The sequence below is a fragment of the Enoplosus armatus genome, chromosome 12, assembly GCF_043641665.1.
Source record: "Enoplosus armatus isolate fEnoArm2 chromosome 12, fEnoArm2.hap1, whole genome shotgun sequence".
In the NCBI taxonomy this organism is placed as follows: Eukaryota; Metazoa; Chordata; class Actinopteri; order Centrarchiformes; family Enoplosidae; genus Enoplosus; species Enoplosus armatus.
Genome location: NC_092191.1, coordinates 10,121,827 through 10,138,883, shown reverse-complemented (window position 1 = coordinate 10,138,883; position 17,057 = coordinate 10,121,827). Strand labels below are relative to the sequence as shown.

The window sequence follows — 17,057 nt, the reverse complement described above, 5'->3', positions numbered from 1 at the left end:
TGTTTAGATGGCTGAATTAACACTTGGATGGGCTGTCTCAGATTTATATACCCTGAGAGATACCCTGATTTCTCTTCAGCTTCAACAAAAGCTTCAAGAAGTTGGGAAAAATAGAATTATGTTGAAAGTAACGTTCATTTTGTTATTGTGTAGATAAGTGAAATAGGGTGGATTTAAATAGATATGAGTTAAAATAGGATAGTGAATGACATTCAGCAATCATAATCCCACCATAAATAAATGTTAAAAAACAACGTCTTTAAATAAAGACAATTAGTTCAATCGACATCTGTACCAATCAATACCTACCGACCTATTACTACAGTACATTGTCAAAATATAGTCCTGGTATGGTGAAGTGCACATTCTTATATTGTCCGTAATAATTCCAGTTCTCTTTCCCTTGTTTGGTGGGCAAAACAGTTTGCTATGCAATAGCTCTCAGTTTTTAATCCCCAGTCATTTATTTTCCAGTCAATTTAATTCTACCATTTTCTTAGCCATGCTTGTTTTTCCCATTACCTGCAGACCCGTGCACCTTTAAACAGCTGAAACCTAATTCTCCGATGTGCATGGGAGCATGAAAGGGACGGCGTGCCAGTGGAAAAAATGGCCATCCCATTGATCATCATTAAATAAATGCTTGTCTAACCTGACCGCACTATACGAAATTCTCTCTTTATGTGTGTGAGAGAGATTGAGTGACGAGGGCATGCCTGTGTGTCTTCCTTTCAAACGCACACTGACCCCCCACCTCGTCTGGATCTACCATTAAATGTTCTAGGTGGCCCAGTGCTTCTCAAAATGAGTTATGACATTGTTATTATTCAAAAAGTATTATAATCTACTCATACACTAAAGCATTCGTGAGCATTAGATATGATTCCAACTGAGTTTCTGCAGTGACGTCTGAGACTGCCTTTTCCACCACTATCATTAAGATGGAGCACACAGATAATCAGTCTCACTGATTATATTAGTAGTGACTGGCAGTGACCTCACTCTCTAAGAGAGGACTGGTCCAAAACAATGCCAGGATTCCCGACGCTCAGTCACTATGACTGAACAATGCGCTTTTTTTGTGCGTGTCATGTTCTGGTATCATATTTGTTCGAGCCATAATTTAGTTTTTTGATTTTTTGTTTGATTTTCTAACAATAAAATGGTCTATATTTGAACATGAAAGTTTGCTGTTGACCTTGGAACAGTTTGACAAACCCCAGGTCCACTTTTTTTTTCAGGAAAACCATGACATGTGGTTGAAAGCAATGGAAAAAATCAAATAAGAGGACCTTAAGTTAAGATTTAACGCAAACAGCATCTGCTTGTGATTGGTTCATATTTAGAGCAAGTAAGTTTAGAAGCATGTTAGTCAATTGAGATGAAACTATGGGGCCTACAGAATAAAGTACTGTTTTGAAAATGTTTATTGTGTTGTGCTGAAATGATCAATTAAATAATTGTTGAATTGATGAACAGTAAATTAATCTACAACTATTTTTACTATCAACTATCTAATCGCTTATGTAATTTTTCAAGCAAAATTGGCATTAAGTACCTAGTTATAACTTCTCCTGCTTTTCTCTGTTTTATATCATAAACTGAATATCTTTGGGTAGAAAATTGTAATTGTATTGTTATATACCAAACAATGAATGAAAAAGATTTGACAGATTAATGAAGTGGGCATTTTCAAGAAATAGACCATGTCACAACTACAAAATTGTTTCAAATTATCTCTTAAGCCCTAAATGTGGCCATAACGCTACACTTAAGTGTCTGTATCCTGTTGTCAAGTGGTGCAGTGATGCTTACTACTGTCAGCTGCTGCACAGCTGTACTTTGCACCACGCTGAATTACTATAAAAGAATATTTTTTAGCGAAGGCCACTGGCCCTCTCTCTTGTGTGTCTGCAGACAAAAAATACCAATTTTGTCTCGCTTCCCTTGAGGTGGCTGCCTCATTTTGCTGTCACAGCTGTACTGTATTTGTCACCTCTCCCTTTTGTCTCTCACTACTACCGTTTTCATCCTCTTTTCTCTTCGGCCAGCATCTTCCGGATTGTTGTCATGTGAAAATGATATGATATGGATTTGATAGCAAGGGGACTTTTTTTGTAAACTGCGTCTCAGGCAACATTTTTCTCTCAGGCTGCATGTGAAATCCCACCTCATTTGCCAAGACTGGCAGAGTCAAACCCCAAATGTGGCCATAACTCTACACTTTAGAGTCTGTATCCTGAAACTAAACATAACATATTGATTGGTGGAGCTTGTTGGGGGCACTACACAGCCTGGGAGTAAGTGCTACTCGAAATGCTCAAGTCTTGGCAAACTTACTTTACACGATCCATTTCTCTTGGGAGAAGCAAGCAAGTGCTCACACATGAAATCACCTAAAGCCTGAAAAGGAGAGGGATTGATGGAAAACCAATATCCTTGTCAGTCCCTTCAGGAATTTGCAAACATGGAAATGCAAGAATTAATACAAATTCAACCAATCCTCTTATTATTTGGGAGAGCTTGCTATTTTGTCGCCTCCCTGCAATACATCCACTTAAAATTGTTAAACTGTATGAATGATCAAAACATTTTCACGCATAAAAGGGTCCAATACATAGTTTGTTGTAACAGTTTAGAAATGAAACCTGTATTATTGATTTAGTGTATTTTGTTTTACAGAGCCTTCTTCTATATCACAGATACAGCTCATTCCATTACTGCCAACCATTTTCCAAAATGTGTTTTTCCTTCGTCCCAGGCATTTTTCATTTTTCATTCATACCAGTGTGGTTTAAGTCATGTTATCCCTTTGTTCTAAGAAAGATTGATTTGGAAAGCCACAGACACAATGCTCACTGTGATAAGTTACCAAAACCAAGCCACTTTCAAGTATGTGACAATGTTCTGAAATGAACAGAAAGCAAATGATGCCTGGGAGATATTAAAGACCTAATGAAAAATACAAAACTGTGTAACATGCTTTGGAAATGGTTGGCACTGATTAAGGTAAATTAGATAAAATATGCTATATCACTGTTGTGATACTACAACATTTCAAGCTCATTTTATCTCACTAGGACTAATTAAATCTCAAGTTTGTGCCTGCAAAGTAACACAAAACGTTGCACACTGCACCACAATACTTGAAACAAAGGCACACTGGTAATGTCAGCTAACTAAACACTTGGTGGAAAAGCCTTCAGTTCTTGATTGGACTGACTGTGTTCAAAGTGCTCTCATCAGATTATAACTGCAAGCAATTTCTCTACATTTTAATTGTTTCTGTGAGTTTTCTTAATAGATGACATATCCAGCAATCATTTAGCAATAATGTCATTATATTGTGAGTGAGTTTGCAGTTAAAGGAGTTGTAAGTCCACATTAGCAGGTAATTACTCATGCATATGACTTGGGAGACTATGCAATGTAAATTGAAATTATACTGAGGCTATATCCTCTGACAGGGTTCCACACACAGATCAAATTTAATTGGCTGATTCACACTCATCAGGTAGTGGCATGATTTCCACTGGAGCTGAATTCCTCTGTACATTCTTGTGTAGAGACATACATTAAACTAACCCTCAGAGGCAGTGTCAGTGACCGTGTTAGACTATAAACACACTTCTGTCCATGTAGACAATTACATCATTTGTTCCATGCAGAGTTTTTTATTAAGCAGTGAAGCACTGACGCACACTTCAAAAGATCGTGACAGGAAGTGCAGGCCGGTGGGCTGGTAGCGGCGGGCAAAAGAATATACAAAAGAAAAAACACAGACACACTGTCGCCTGTGGGAAGGGGAATATTTTATCCCAGAAGAGTTGGCTCATATCTCTGTGGGCACCTGTTGCTATAGCAACAGGAGCTTGGAGTTCCATCGGGTTGGCTGGTCAGTGCTAGGGGATCATGGGACATGAAAGGGGCCAGCAAGGGGCGTGCAACCTTGACGTCTGCATCATCAACCTTGTTTCCTCCACACTTAAACTCAGGCCTCCCTGCCTTCGTCGACGGGCCAGAGGGACCCCCGCCCCCCCTGCCCTTTATGCATTCATTCATACCTGGGTCACATATAGATTTTCATCCCAAGCAGGGAGAAATCAACCAGCTTGCAGTGTGTGGAATTATTTACCAGGTCAATAATGATTATACTGAATTATGATAGAGTATATTCTTTAGAACACTGACCTACATTCATTTATTTTAATTTGAACTCCATATATGTGCTTCTCTCATCTCATCTCATCTTTTGTCAATTTATTATTCTATCCAAAGACACATTTCCAGCTATTTCCCATTTCCTGCCTCACATAAACACAAATCTTTCATCCTGACACACACTCTTATAACACACTCTGTCTCAGATGTGTGTAGTACACCATCTGTCCTGTCCTTTCTCCTCCGTCTCCTCTCCTTACTCTATTAGGCTGACTATTCAAATCGTGGATCTGATAGACCACCTACTCACCCACTGTGCATCCTTCATAGCTAGAGCTTTGACACATGAAAGAGCAGAGGCAGTAAACCTTGACGTTCAGCTCACTAGGGGTCTCGCAAGACACTTAACTGGAGTGTTGTGAAAACACAGAGCCGTGATAGGAAGTGTTTCATCATGGACGCTGTGCTCCTCATTCATACAGTGACAGTGTGATCCCTCTGTCTGTTTCGATGTTGGACTGACCTACTGAGGTAGAAAAGACCCCTAATCCTCCACACCAAGGGAACAGATTTCAGTGGTTGTGTGTGTGTGAACAGGTGATATTATTTGTGACCTGAGAAACTCATGTAAGCACTCTGGATGTTTTTCCAGGTGTCTGTGGGGACTCACTCTTGACAGTGGCAGTCCTGGTGCAGTTGTAGAGAATAGCCAGCTCTCCAAAAACCTTCCCTGGTCCCATGGTGCAGAGCTTCAGGCTCTCCTTCGTCACCTCCACCTTCCCGTCTGAAACACACACAGAAATACAGGTACACCATTAAGCATAATGCTGTTCAAATTGCACATTTCATTTTCCTGCCTGATTACCCAAGTGTGCGAGTTCTCTGCTGCTTTCAATATGTGCAGTAAACAAAGTTTCAGTGATGAAATGGAGTGGATGATAGGTGTCTGAGGGCTTTTGCTTCATTTTTGGGGGCACCCAGCCAGACTGCTCTTGACTCACTGGGCTGGAAAAAAAAAAAGATTATTTTGTAATGTGGAGTTTCCATGGGCTACTGGCCTCCTACCAAGACCTGCGCGTGGCCCTGTTAAATAGCAATGCAGCAGTACCAACGTGAGAAAAATCTACTTAAAGCTTAACACTCCATGACTCACAGACACAGTATGATGTGACATACTATAGTGTATGTTGTATCCACTATAGATCAGATACATGCAGTGTAGGCAGTAGTATGAAACCACTATAGGTCAGATATATACAGTATGGACAGTAGTATAACTATATGTATGGGTATGTGAAAGTATATATAGCGCAGTGCGTAGTGCAGACCTACTCGTCAAACAAGCTGATTGGTTGATCAAACGTCCTGTCGGGAGGTTTTCTCTATTTTTTCTTTTACAGTCTGGGAGTACATTTCACCATAGTACTGCCACAAATGATCTTCTAGCACAGCACAGAAATCTCAATTCTTCTTTAATGCACTTAATATTGTTTCCCTTGTAGTTATTGTCCCATCCAAAAGTGTTTTCTGTCTCCTGATTTCTTCTACATTTTTTTTACATTGCCGTTTGGTAAAAGTGTCACCGCTTCCTAGTAAGTGCGTTACCTTACGTTATGCCCCCAATCTGCACAAGCGTGAAATAGACAACACCTGTGTGTGTTCACTTACGTGCAGCTCTGAGAAGCATAATTCCAGCTTGAAGCAAGCAAATCCATATTTTTCTCCTCTAACACTATAAGAGGCTCATTGCCCCAGTGACTGGTGGGATGGCTGCTGCCACCGTGTTTAGACAAGCCTCATCAAGCATGTATGCTTTCCTGGAAACTCAGCATTCCAGCGGGACCATAACTCCGATTCACAGAGAGCAAAAACCCAAAGAAAACAGTTAAAGTCGGCTCTAGGCTACTGATGAAATGTGGAAAGATGATAAGAGCAGGCGAGTCATCCACAGAGGAAACAGTTTGACACGTTATCTTGTTAGAAAGGCTCGTGAACCCCTTTGACAAAAAGCCTGCTCATGTTTCAGGACGAATTATTTTTTCCACTGTATAGTTTTTTTCCACCTTATTGGAATAACTTTAGTGTGCCTTTTGCGCCATAGCAAATAATACATTATCCATTAACAACCAGCATGAAAGTATACACGCAGAGAAAGTATTCAGCTCTTACAGTGTGTCGCCATATTACCATCTACTTCCCTGCTGTTTTCATTGCACTTGTTTAACAGCCTTTTTCGTGTGCCTCTTGTTCCACTCAAATTAATTAACAGCTGGAGATTTTAAAAAAAGAATAACTGAGATGTTTCGCCATTAAAAACCTGCATTCATATTTGTAACAATGCAGTGCTTGTGCATCTTTCATTATCAGCTTAAGTATTCATAATAACTTTTTTACATGCTCACTTTCAGAAACTTGTTATCTGTTAAAGACATAGAAAACACACTCACACTGTTTCTTATAATTCTCCGTCTATATTCTATTCCTCCCAAACAAGCTGAGCACAAGCACAAAACAGACAACTTCCTGTGCGCCTCAGGAGTTGTCCCAGGAAAGAGGGAACTCCTGAAGCTTGTTCACAAGAGCAACTGTAAAATGTTTCATGAACTGAGTATAGCTGAAAATAGATGTATAGTGTCAATCTAGCCTTGCAAAGTCTATAAAGACTACAATTAGAGCGATCAATTCACTGCAAGATTTAAGTCTGGAGAAGAGCCATTGAGAATTGATTGAGCCCAATAAATATGTGCCAGACTAATCAGTGAACTGTGAGGGATGTCAAGATGATGTGACTCGACCTCTCAAATCTCCTGAGCCCTTTTTACAAACGATTAAACTGGGCGCGATAGGTGGATGGTAAATAGTTCAGAAGAAAACTTCCAATTTTCACAACAGCTGCCATGTTTTTCCAGTTCAAAAATTGTAAGCAAAGACCAAAGAGAACCCTGTTTGTTTGTGGCCTTTATCTAATCAGGTGCAGAGAGGGTCCATGTTGATGTCCGAGGGAAGGAGGGAACTGTCTATCATCAACTGTGCACCCTATTTGAAGTGCCTATTGAGCCTTGCCATATCATAATAAGCAAAGCAAAAATTGTTGGCTGTTGTTGGGAGGCCTTGATCCATCAACAGAAGAGTGGCCACGTGTACTTTCAGTTTCAGGAGGAAGACACTCTGTGGTGGAGTGCAAACAAATATAGCCTCTGCAGTGATGTATAGATAGAAATAGATGCAATATATGCATCAATACAGATGATTGTTGCCCTGTTTGAAAGGATACAAGAATCAGAACTTTAAGTGCAACGAAGGGCTCTCTTAATAACAGCAGTGCTTTATGGATGGGTTTATGTAGGGACAAGGACAACCAGACATCAGGTAGCAAAAACTTTACACTATGGACAAAGCTAATAATTTCCTGAGAGAGATGAGCAGTCAGAGCACGGTGCTTGATTTGGACAACTCACCAACTGCAGGCTGTGAAGGAATTTCTAGGAAATTAAGTAACCCAATTATTCAATTATTGGAATTCGGTGAATGGTCTTTTTTAAGAAATTGTTATTCAGAAGCTCACATGAATCCATCCACACACAAACACAGTCCAGCTCATTTCCCCTTTTTGTGTCTAATAAGACCTGCTTTATCACACTTCTTTATTACCGTTGCTCCAAATTCACTTGAAATTCACCTCTCATGTGCAAGTGCTATTCAAAAATTATTAAAATAACAACACAACAGGCAAATACACGCTCTCTCATTGGGCTGTCGATCCGAATCTGATATCAGTACAGCACATTTACATCACACTGAGCAATTTAACAACGGCTGTGTACTGTCTTATAATAAATGCAAATTATGTTAATGCGATAGGAGGAAGAACTGAAATATTCAAAACGCATAAAATACGATATGTATAATGTTAACTGGGTTTTCACTGTCGATGTATCACAGCATCACAGCATGTCGTCTGTAGGTGTGTTAATCGACGATCATTTGAATGCACACAGTGGTACGCGCCACAAAGCAGGGCATCAGGACAGACCTGGGAGCAGACTTCCCTCTGGCTCAAGATCAGATATGATTCTGGCTGTGTTCCGAATCAAAAAGCTGCTGTCTTTTGGGTTGACTTTATCACACACTGGTGCTGAAGATCTGAATGTGCTCCTACTAGCCCCCTAACAGGAGGGATTTAAATAGTCATCTATGATCTGAAGGATGTCTGACCAAATTATCAGCATATCTGTTCTATCAGATATCTGTCTTTTAGACAAAACCTGATGGCTACAATTAACACGATTAGATTAAAGATGAAGGCATGTTTGTGATGAGTCTCAATTGTGCCTCTGCAAGCTGCATGTGACACAAGGTTTTCTATTACCCCCAAAAGGATTTGGTGAAAAGGACATCTGTTAACGTGGAGTCTTCCACACTGAGGCCATTAGGCTGTTTCTATAAATAAAGTTGAGTTTCAGGGGTCACGCGCAGGATACTGTCCAATTCTTCCTCCTCTTCTTCCATCGATAGTTTTGATGTTTTTCAAGCTGCACAAAGCGGACAAGAAACAGGATGTGGGGGAGTTCAAATCCCCTAGAGGATAACATACAGTCACAACCACCATCCCATCCTGATAGGCCTTGTTCTTCCGCCACTGCTCAAGGGTCAGATTACCCAATCCTATCCCCATCCATTAGAGCGATGGAGGAACATTTAATAGTAGATCAAGCAGTACCATGTTTCGTCCTTAGGTAGTACAACGCTCAAGTTGACAATTCTGACATCAGGTCAGCAAAGGCATGTTTCTGAGAAAAACAGTCATGTTCTGTCTGACAGTTTGAATGCTTTTGTGTAGGAAGAGCCACAGGAGAAATAAGACTGAGTGTGGGATCTATTTAACAGGGACTGAAATGAGTTCAGAGAATTCAATTTAAAAATCAGTATGTGCTCTTTATTTCTTTACAAACATATGTGGTTTGAAAGATCTCGTAAATTGCAGTCCTGTCAAAAGTTTGACTGAAATAACCCTGGCCTTTGATAACACATCAGCTCTGAGCAGTTATTTCTGTTTTCACCTTGTTTGTGACCTCTCAAAAAAACACTTTCAGCAGAACAAATATTCATAGCTGCCCAGATGTGAAAAAGAAACACATGAATCAACACAGTGAGCAGACATCAGAAAATGAAAAATAGAATAAATAGATCTCAAGATGAATGCAGCGTGCTACTTCTACTTCAGTGAAGAGATATTCAAGGGGTCAAATGTCAAACTTTTGTGTTTGGGTTTGAGGCTAATTAATGGTAGACCTTATTCAATTAATCAAAATTAAATGAATTGGTAATTCCTGCTGATCACAGAACTGTGACCACGTTCAATAATGAGGGCTAGTTGCTCTGCAGCAGCGTTCAGACACAAGTAAAATAACAAAAAAAAAAAATTGAGTTTAAGAAAAGACGGATGTGGACTGAAGCCAACAGCAAGAACAAACACAAAGAGAGAGGCAAACAGTAAGAGAGAGTAAGTTATGTCATAAATGGCTCAGAATGGTTGAGTTCAAAGCACGTGGACACAGGAAATGACAAACACTGAGTGTTGCTATTTCAGCAAATCCCTGTTTGTATAACTGCGTGCTGAAAGAATAAAAGCAGCAGGATGATAAACGGGGATAGAGAGCGCCAAAAATAGAGTTTGATGAAAGATGTGTTGTCTTGTGGAATGCAAATGTTAAAAGATATTTTCAGGCTGTGAGTGGTTATTTTCTGGACCTGCCACCCGGTGATGTTGTGGTCTGTGTTTTGAGTGGGCAGCAGCAGGTTGCAACTCTCTAACAGCTACACCGGATCCTACTAGCAACCTGTACCAAGCGCTATAGGCTGCTGCTATCCACCTACTCTAATCACACAATGACTTAGGTAAATAGAGCGGGTTGTAGCTTGACGTATAGAGAAATGTTAGCAGTATAACACAATTACTGTAGCAACTTTAGCTAACTAATAGCATAGGTTATTGGCCCTGACCAGATAATCAAACTTTGAAGAGGTGTTTCTGTTATTTAGCCTACCTTCATTGATATAAATGGGGTCAAAATAATAGAAACACCTGTCAGTAATGCAATACAATTCAACAGCACCACAAAGCGAGCCTCGAAAATGACCACAACACCTCTCTAACAGCCTCAACAAAAACAGAATGTTACAACCTTCATGAAGGTTGGATATATTGCAGGACTGTTTAAATTCGTTTTAGCTAGGTGTAGCTAATAAACTGGCAACTGAAGTGTATATCAATTAAGAAAAAGCTTCAAAGTTTGATTATCCTGTCCTGGTCAATAAACTATAATATTAGTTGGCTAATTGCTAATCATTCTCCATGCTATAAGCTACAACCTGCTCTATTTAAGTGATGATGTGATTAGAGTAGGTGGATAGCAACAGCCTTTAAACATAAAGACAGTTTGATGTTTGCCCTGAGTCCTTGTCTCGCAGAGGGGCCCGTCTGCATTATCTCCAATAAACATGCTTGTTGACTGTTATCAGCCTTCTGTCAACAAACTTGTGGAGCAGTCTGTGTAGCCTTCTGTAGCTTCAGGAATCTTAGCAAGTGAAGGTGGAGGAGGGAGATAGCAGCTCCTGTACTGTGCAGCTGAAATCCACTAATGCTCATATTGTAAGAAGTGGTACCAAAATATTTTAACTTCTGCCCGCATTCAAGCATGTGAGTGATCAGCCCTGATTGGGAATCACATTGGTCGCTGTTGTGGTCGTGTCAGTTGTTTTCTCTCAAAACCTCCTTCAGCTCTTGAACTGAGTGAGAAGTGCACAGGAGTCGATTCAAGATTCAAAATAAAGTTGAGTCAAACTGTTGCTGACTGACTTGTGTATCACAACTTCCAGCTGTTATGGCTGGAGTGCACTCAGTTCACTTTCATTTTTTTGTGTCTTGTCAAAGAACACCATTCCTTTTCTGTCAGGAGCAGACAGTTTGTATATGCACTGCTCTGCGGGTTGGATCTGAGCGCAAACTAGCTGACGTCAATCTGTCTTCTTAAACGTGTGTCATTCATATTACAGGAGCAACAAAAAAGCTCTGAAAAGACAAGAGAAGTGGGGTGAGGAATGTAAGAAGGCAGCGATGAAGAGAGCATAAAAGAAACAGGGGGACAGCAGGGGAGAACGAAGAGGAAGGACACCTGATGCTATAGGTGAGCACTGCTGAACATCACATCATTTGAGATGAGAGCACTTGAAATCTTTTTCAGTTCAACTGAGGCACCCTCGCGCAGGGCTCCCTGCCATCAGTACGTTGGAAAATTACACTGCAGTTTTATACAAGTGGTTGGTGAGACCTAGACACTGAACAATGTGTGTTGTGAATAGGATACGAAGGACAGCTGGTTTCTTCCTTTTTACATCATTTTACCTTCGAGACAGGAATTCGGCAAGAACGCATATGTCTACTTTTAGAGCCTTTCAGCCCCACACTAGAGGTTACTTTCATTCAGTGGAGTAACGGGACATGTGAGGTGAGACACAACAGTTAAATTCCCTCGTCTAGAGCCCTTCTCTTATCTCTGTTTTCATTAAAACATTATAATAGGCCTAGTTTCATCCCTGCTACTCTCCTAGTCATCAAACTTTGATTATGGCTCCAGTGTTGACAAGCGGATTGATGGCCTGAGCAGGGGGCAGTGAAAATGATCATTTTGTATTCACAGACCGAATCACAGCGTTGTAATTAGCAGTTAGTGTCCACGCCATGTGCACATACTGTAGCTTTTCTTTTATGCCGACCAGACTTAATTAGACAGCTTCAGAATCAGAATACAGATTAATACGCCATCTAAAGTACTACAATAATGGGCCTCTCTCATTTCCGCAGCTTGCTCTCATTTCAGTAGCCTGCTGTATCACCACAGACATGAGAAGGCAGTGTTGGGGACACAAAAAGTAAACATAAACATACAGTATTTACATGTACAAGTACACGTATACACAACAAGACTAAGAGTCAACAGTCAACCACCTTGAGCTAAATGCTAACATGCTGACGTTTAGTAGGTATGCTGTAATGTTGACCATGTTCTGCCTCTTAATTTAGCATGTTAGCATGCTAACATTTTCTAATTAGCACTAAACACAAAGTAAAGCTGAGGCTGATGGGAATGCCATTAGTTTTGTAGGTATTTGGGCATAAACTAAAGTGTTGGAAGATTCAAATGACCTGATATTCTCTAGATAAAATGTCATGGGATTACCAAACTTATTACAGTTCATGCTAAGTGGGAAGACACAGCTTTTTGTACCAAATTTCATGCATCCATCCAATATATGCTATTTAAATATGCCATATTTAAATCTGATCCAAAGTGCTGGACATTGCCATCCATAGCACCATTTTATCCACTGTCATTGTGGGCTGAAAACCTTGTATTTCTAACCTCCTTGGCTCATGTCATCACTTCAAAGTCCCTTAGATAATGTCAAAAAATGCTTTGTTATCAAGCTTAAGGCTGTTTTTCTTAGTTTTGGAAAAGTTGAGATAATTAAGATACAACAGCGATATGCTCTGAGTATGCGTTCACCAACGCTATACACATACAAAGTCAGCTTATAATAGTGATTTGTACTTTGAACAAAAACATAATGTGAGAATTCCCATGCAGGGGTTGAGAGTATTCGGCAAAGGCAATCAAAGTTCAAAAAGAGATGAAAGAGATGAATTTAAACTCAGGAGACTCAATCAAAACTCTGCAGTGAGAGAAGAGAAATTTAAAAGAAACCCTTATCTCAAAGTCCTGTAAACCTTGACTCCAGTGACATTGATTGATGAAACTGGCCTTTTCAAGCTCACAGTATTCTGGCTTCTTCAAGTATGTGAGTTAACAATAAAAGCCAAGAACACTGATCACCCTGCAAGGCTGGACATCGTCACACTGTCCTCAGGTGACAGTGTTGGTTAGAGCCAGTTCATAAACACATTTTCTTTATTTCTGCAGCTATTTCACGGGGATATACAGTATATGTGTGTGTGCTGTGCACGTGCTAGTCTAGGGGTGAAGGGAGGGATTTGTCCGTCACTGTAGCAGAGCAGATTACTCGTGCCCTATCTTGTATCCTCAAGTCTGAACCTCAGCAAACACAGAGCTTATCCAGTCACAGCAGACTCTCAGCATTACTCCAAGTCTATGGCCACCAACTCCCATATACACACACACACACACACACACACACAGACACAGACACACATACTCACCACAGCAAGCATACAATACAGTCCAGTTAATACCTACCTAAGCAAAGAATGGCGTTTCAAACATTTGCATAACATCCCATATGATGCTCGTGAGCTCTTTTTGTCCGCCTTTCCTTCCTCTTCCTCTGCTCCTCTTACGTCACACACACATACACATTGCTTTCATTGTCTTTCCAGATGAGGAACTCTCAAAAGCGGGATAAACCAAAAAGGGGATAAAGGCTCGGGATCAGTAACAAATTACTCATTAGTTCTTACTCTGAGGTGTTTTCATCAGCCTCTGTGGGGTGAAAATGATCATGAATCATTTCTTATTCTAGAGTTCGGGGGGGGGGGGGGAACAAAGGCCATCTCACACTAATCAGAGAAGAGGAAAAGACAGTGAAAGGGGGTGAATTGAAAAGGAAGGCAGAGAATGCAAAGAGAAAAAAAAGCTGAATGAAAATGAGGTTTGATGGGCAGATGGGTGAAGAGGAATAAGACAGTAGAGGAAAAGAAGAAGTGATGAGCAAGTGGAGAAAAGATGGTGACAAGAGGACAGATTGGGGTCAAAGTCGGCAAAATGTGTGGAGGAGTGATAGAGGGAATCGTGCATGTCTCAGGTCTCGTATTTGAGCATTTTGAATTGATAACTTGTACCTGTGTGGGGTGTGGAAGTGAGAGAATGAAAGAGAGAGAAAGTGACAAAGGGAACAACTTAGAGGCAGAGAGGGCAAATGAGAAAAGACACTTGCCAGAGACAGAGTATTTTCACTTGGTGTTCAGGGCAGATGGTACACTGCTCAGCGTAGGTGAGATCATTAGTCTGCAACACACGCATACACACTATTTGCACATAAATGGCACATTAGGTGAAGTTATATTCTTCTTGATAGAGGTATTACAGATCATTAGGCTATTGGCTATATGTTAGCAAATACAGGTGGATGTTTACCCACCTTCTTGAAAATCAAAACGTCACCTGAATTTGGTGTAATGTAAAGAAAATTCTGTTTCTTGCTTTTACCCACGTGTTTTATTCTCTTTTCATAGAAAATCTATTTCGCACTGATCTATAGAGGCTTTGCATCTGGTTAATTTGCTGTTACAGTCTCAGCTTTGAATTAGTAATCTCATGACGCCAGAAAGTAAAAATATATTCAGCAGGCTCTTTCACAGTAATCGATTTTTTCACGCCGCCTGATGCATCAACAATGTCATCAGTCAAGTGAATCAAAAGAATTACACATACACATACTGTTGGTATACACATTTATAAAGGTGTAAGTTATTTAACATATATATATATATGACATTTGAGGTACATAGCATTTTACTTAATAACGTGCGACTTTGTCAATCTAGTTTCTCAGCCCCTTGCTGCTATTTCATTATCGGGGGTGGAGGTGACCACATTTAAGTGGACATATAGAGGGCTACCACCTGATCCTGACAGTTACTGTTGACGTGTGTGTGAGACGTGCGTGAGAACTAGGGAGAGTGTTTAAATGTCATTCCAATTACAGACCCCTCACCTTTTCCCCAGATGATGCCTTAATAAACCTCTACTGAGAGCCTCATTAAAGTCATCATGAGAGCCCATAGCTGTGAAGAGGGCCAGCTATATGTGACTCAATCTCGTGGTAATAATGCTATTGCATGCCATGTAACACAAGTGCGTACACGCACACAAACACACTCACAAGAGTCGATCTTACGATCTTCGATTTTAGTCCCAAGTAGTTGAAATTGAGTTTCCTGAGATGCCTTTTCAGCAGCCGGAGTGAGTCTTGGCAGTGGGTTGAGGTTCATTATTAACCTACAATTGGTTGCTGTGCTTTCAAGATACAATAGGCAGTAGTTCTTATACCGAATGTTGGCAACATGCTGTATTCTCCAAAGCCAATCAAACCAAAATCTGTGAGTCTCAACATTTTACTTTGCTGTGCTGCATTAGTTAAGTTGCCAGGCAACAATGCAGTGCAAAGGGTTTGTGCACGTTTCTGTAAGCCAATGCTTTCTCTATTCTCTTATCAGCTTATTAATATGCGAATATATCTTAATAATTACAGCAGATTTATTAACAGCAGTAGCTGCAGTAGTTACACTAGTGATAACTAGAGGTAGGGGCAGTAATAGACATAGTAGTAATACTACATAGTATTGTGTCCTTTCAAAACTATGACACAGAGTCACACTCAGGTGCCCCTGTTGATTACATCTCTATGCTCTGCTCAAGATGAGAGAGGAGCCCATCTCCCTTTAGTCTGCCTCATTGGCCAGCGAGAACAGAGGGACTCCAGCCTATAGAACAGTGAGAGGAAGAGTCCTTTAAACCGGAACAGCTGTCACAGTCTCAGACAGAGACATTCATTCACCTTGTCTCTTTAGGAAATTGGCCAGCTTAATTCTTGGTCAGCTGGTAGACTGGTTGGTCCTTTCGCCAGTTGATAATTTTGGCTGGTGGCTAGTTAGTTAATGTGGCTATCAGGTTGAAGAATGGATACATTTTATACTAGGGCTGACGATTCCCCAAGAAGTATAAAAACAAATCAAATAGTGAATGTTAAGGGGCTCTGGAGATCTGTTTTCATGTCAGGTTTTAATAACTGGGCCTGTGAGGTAGAGTACAAGGTGACAGAGAGGTGATAAGGTGCTAGTACAAGCTAAAGGGGATTATCACAGGATAAAATATGCCATGAAATGACATGTAAACAGACACCTGTGCCTCTCATTTCCCATGTTGTTTATATTTGATTAGACATAATGCAAACAGATCAGTGTTTGACGCTTACACACACACACACACACACACACACACACACACACACTCATGTTTACTAAGCATCTTGAGTGTCATATCATAAGGATTAAAAAACCATCAAATACTCCCCTTATAGAGAGAAACTAGTATCGAGCCACAGTGGGTAAACATTGCTATTCATTGTTATTCAGAGGTATATCTCAGTAAAAGCAGCAAGAAAACGAAAATGACTGGAGGAGCGGTTCAGCATAAAACTCAAAACAACATATTGTTCCATTCTGTCATTCAAACATTAAAGGACGCCATTTGAGCCTCACTCCAAACTTCAAATCTGTCAGAATTTCTAACATTCCCTAACATCAGGTCAATTAAAATAATTGGGACTCTATCCAATTTGTATTGAGAAAATGTCAAATCCTGGGCATATTCTCAAATTCCCTGAACACCTCCACCTCCTTGAATAAAATGGTCCACAGTGCATCAATGGTTGGTGTTGAATTGAGTAGGCTGTCAAGGAAGCTGTCAATGTACTGTGAACACTTGGGGTTTGGAGCTGACTCGTACTGTAACATTACTGCTCTTCCTCCTCATTTTCCTCACTTTTCTGCCCGTGCTCCCTGAACACTTCGTAAAACGAATAGAATATACAGTGAGGACTGACGGCTAGTCCTCAGGAAAAGATAATAAATGAAAAACAACCCCAAAAAAAGTCAATATCATATACGCCTGCCTTCTCCTAGATACGCTTTATTTTCTTTGAATGCACTTGTTTCTCATACAGAATTAAAGATACAAGGCAAAGTAGGGATCTTAAGTGAAGAGTTGAAAGAGTTGCAGCTGAAAGAGGTGGGGCTAATTTTAAATACGTTATGTACTGCTGGGTAGTTTAATTCATAATAAAACATCACAATTTAT

The 17,057-nt window shown here is 40.3% G+C and overlaps 1 protein-coding gene across 3 annotated transcripts in view; it reads right to left on the bottom strand.

The window, feature by feature from the left end:
* LOC139293949 (cGMP-dependent protein kinase 1) overlaps positions 1-17,057 on the bottom strand; it is a 68,565-nt gene that overhangs the window by 38,068 nt on the left and 13,440 nt on the right. For all 3 annotated transcript variants that reach the window (XM_070915653.1, XM_070915651.1, XM_070915652.1), the window contains exon 3: positions 4,832-4,945. In XM_070915653.1, coding sequence (XP_070771754.1) covers positions 4,832-4,945 — 114 coding nt within the window. The remainder of the gene's footprint in view (positions 1-4,831; positions 4,946-17,057) is intronic.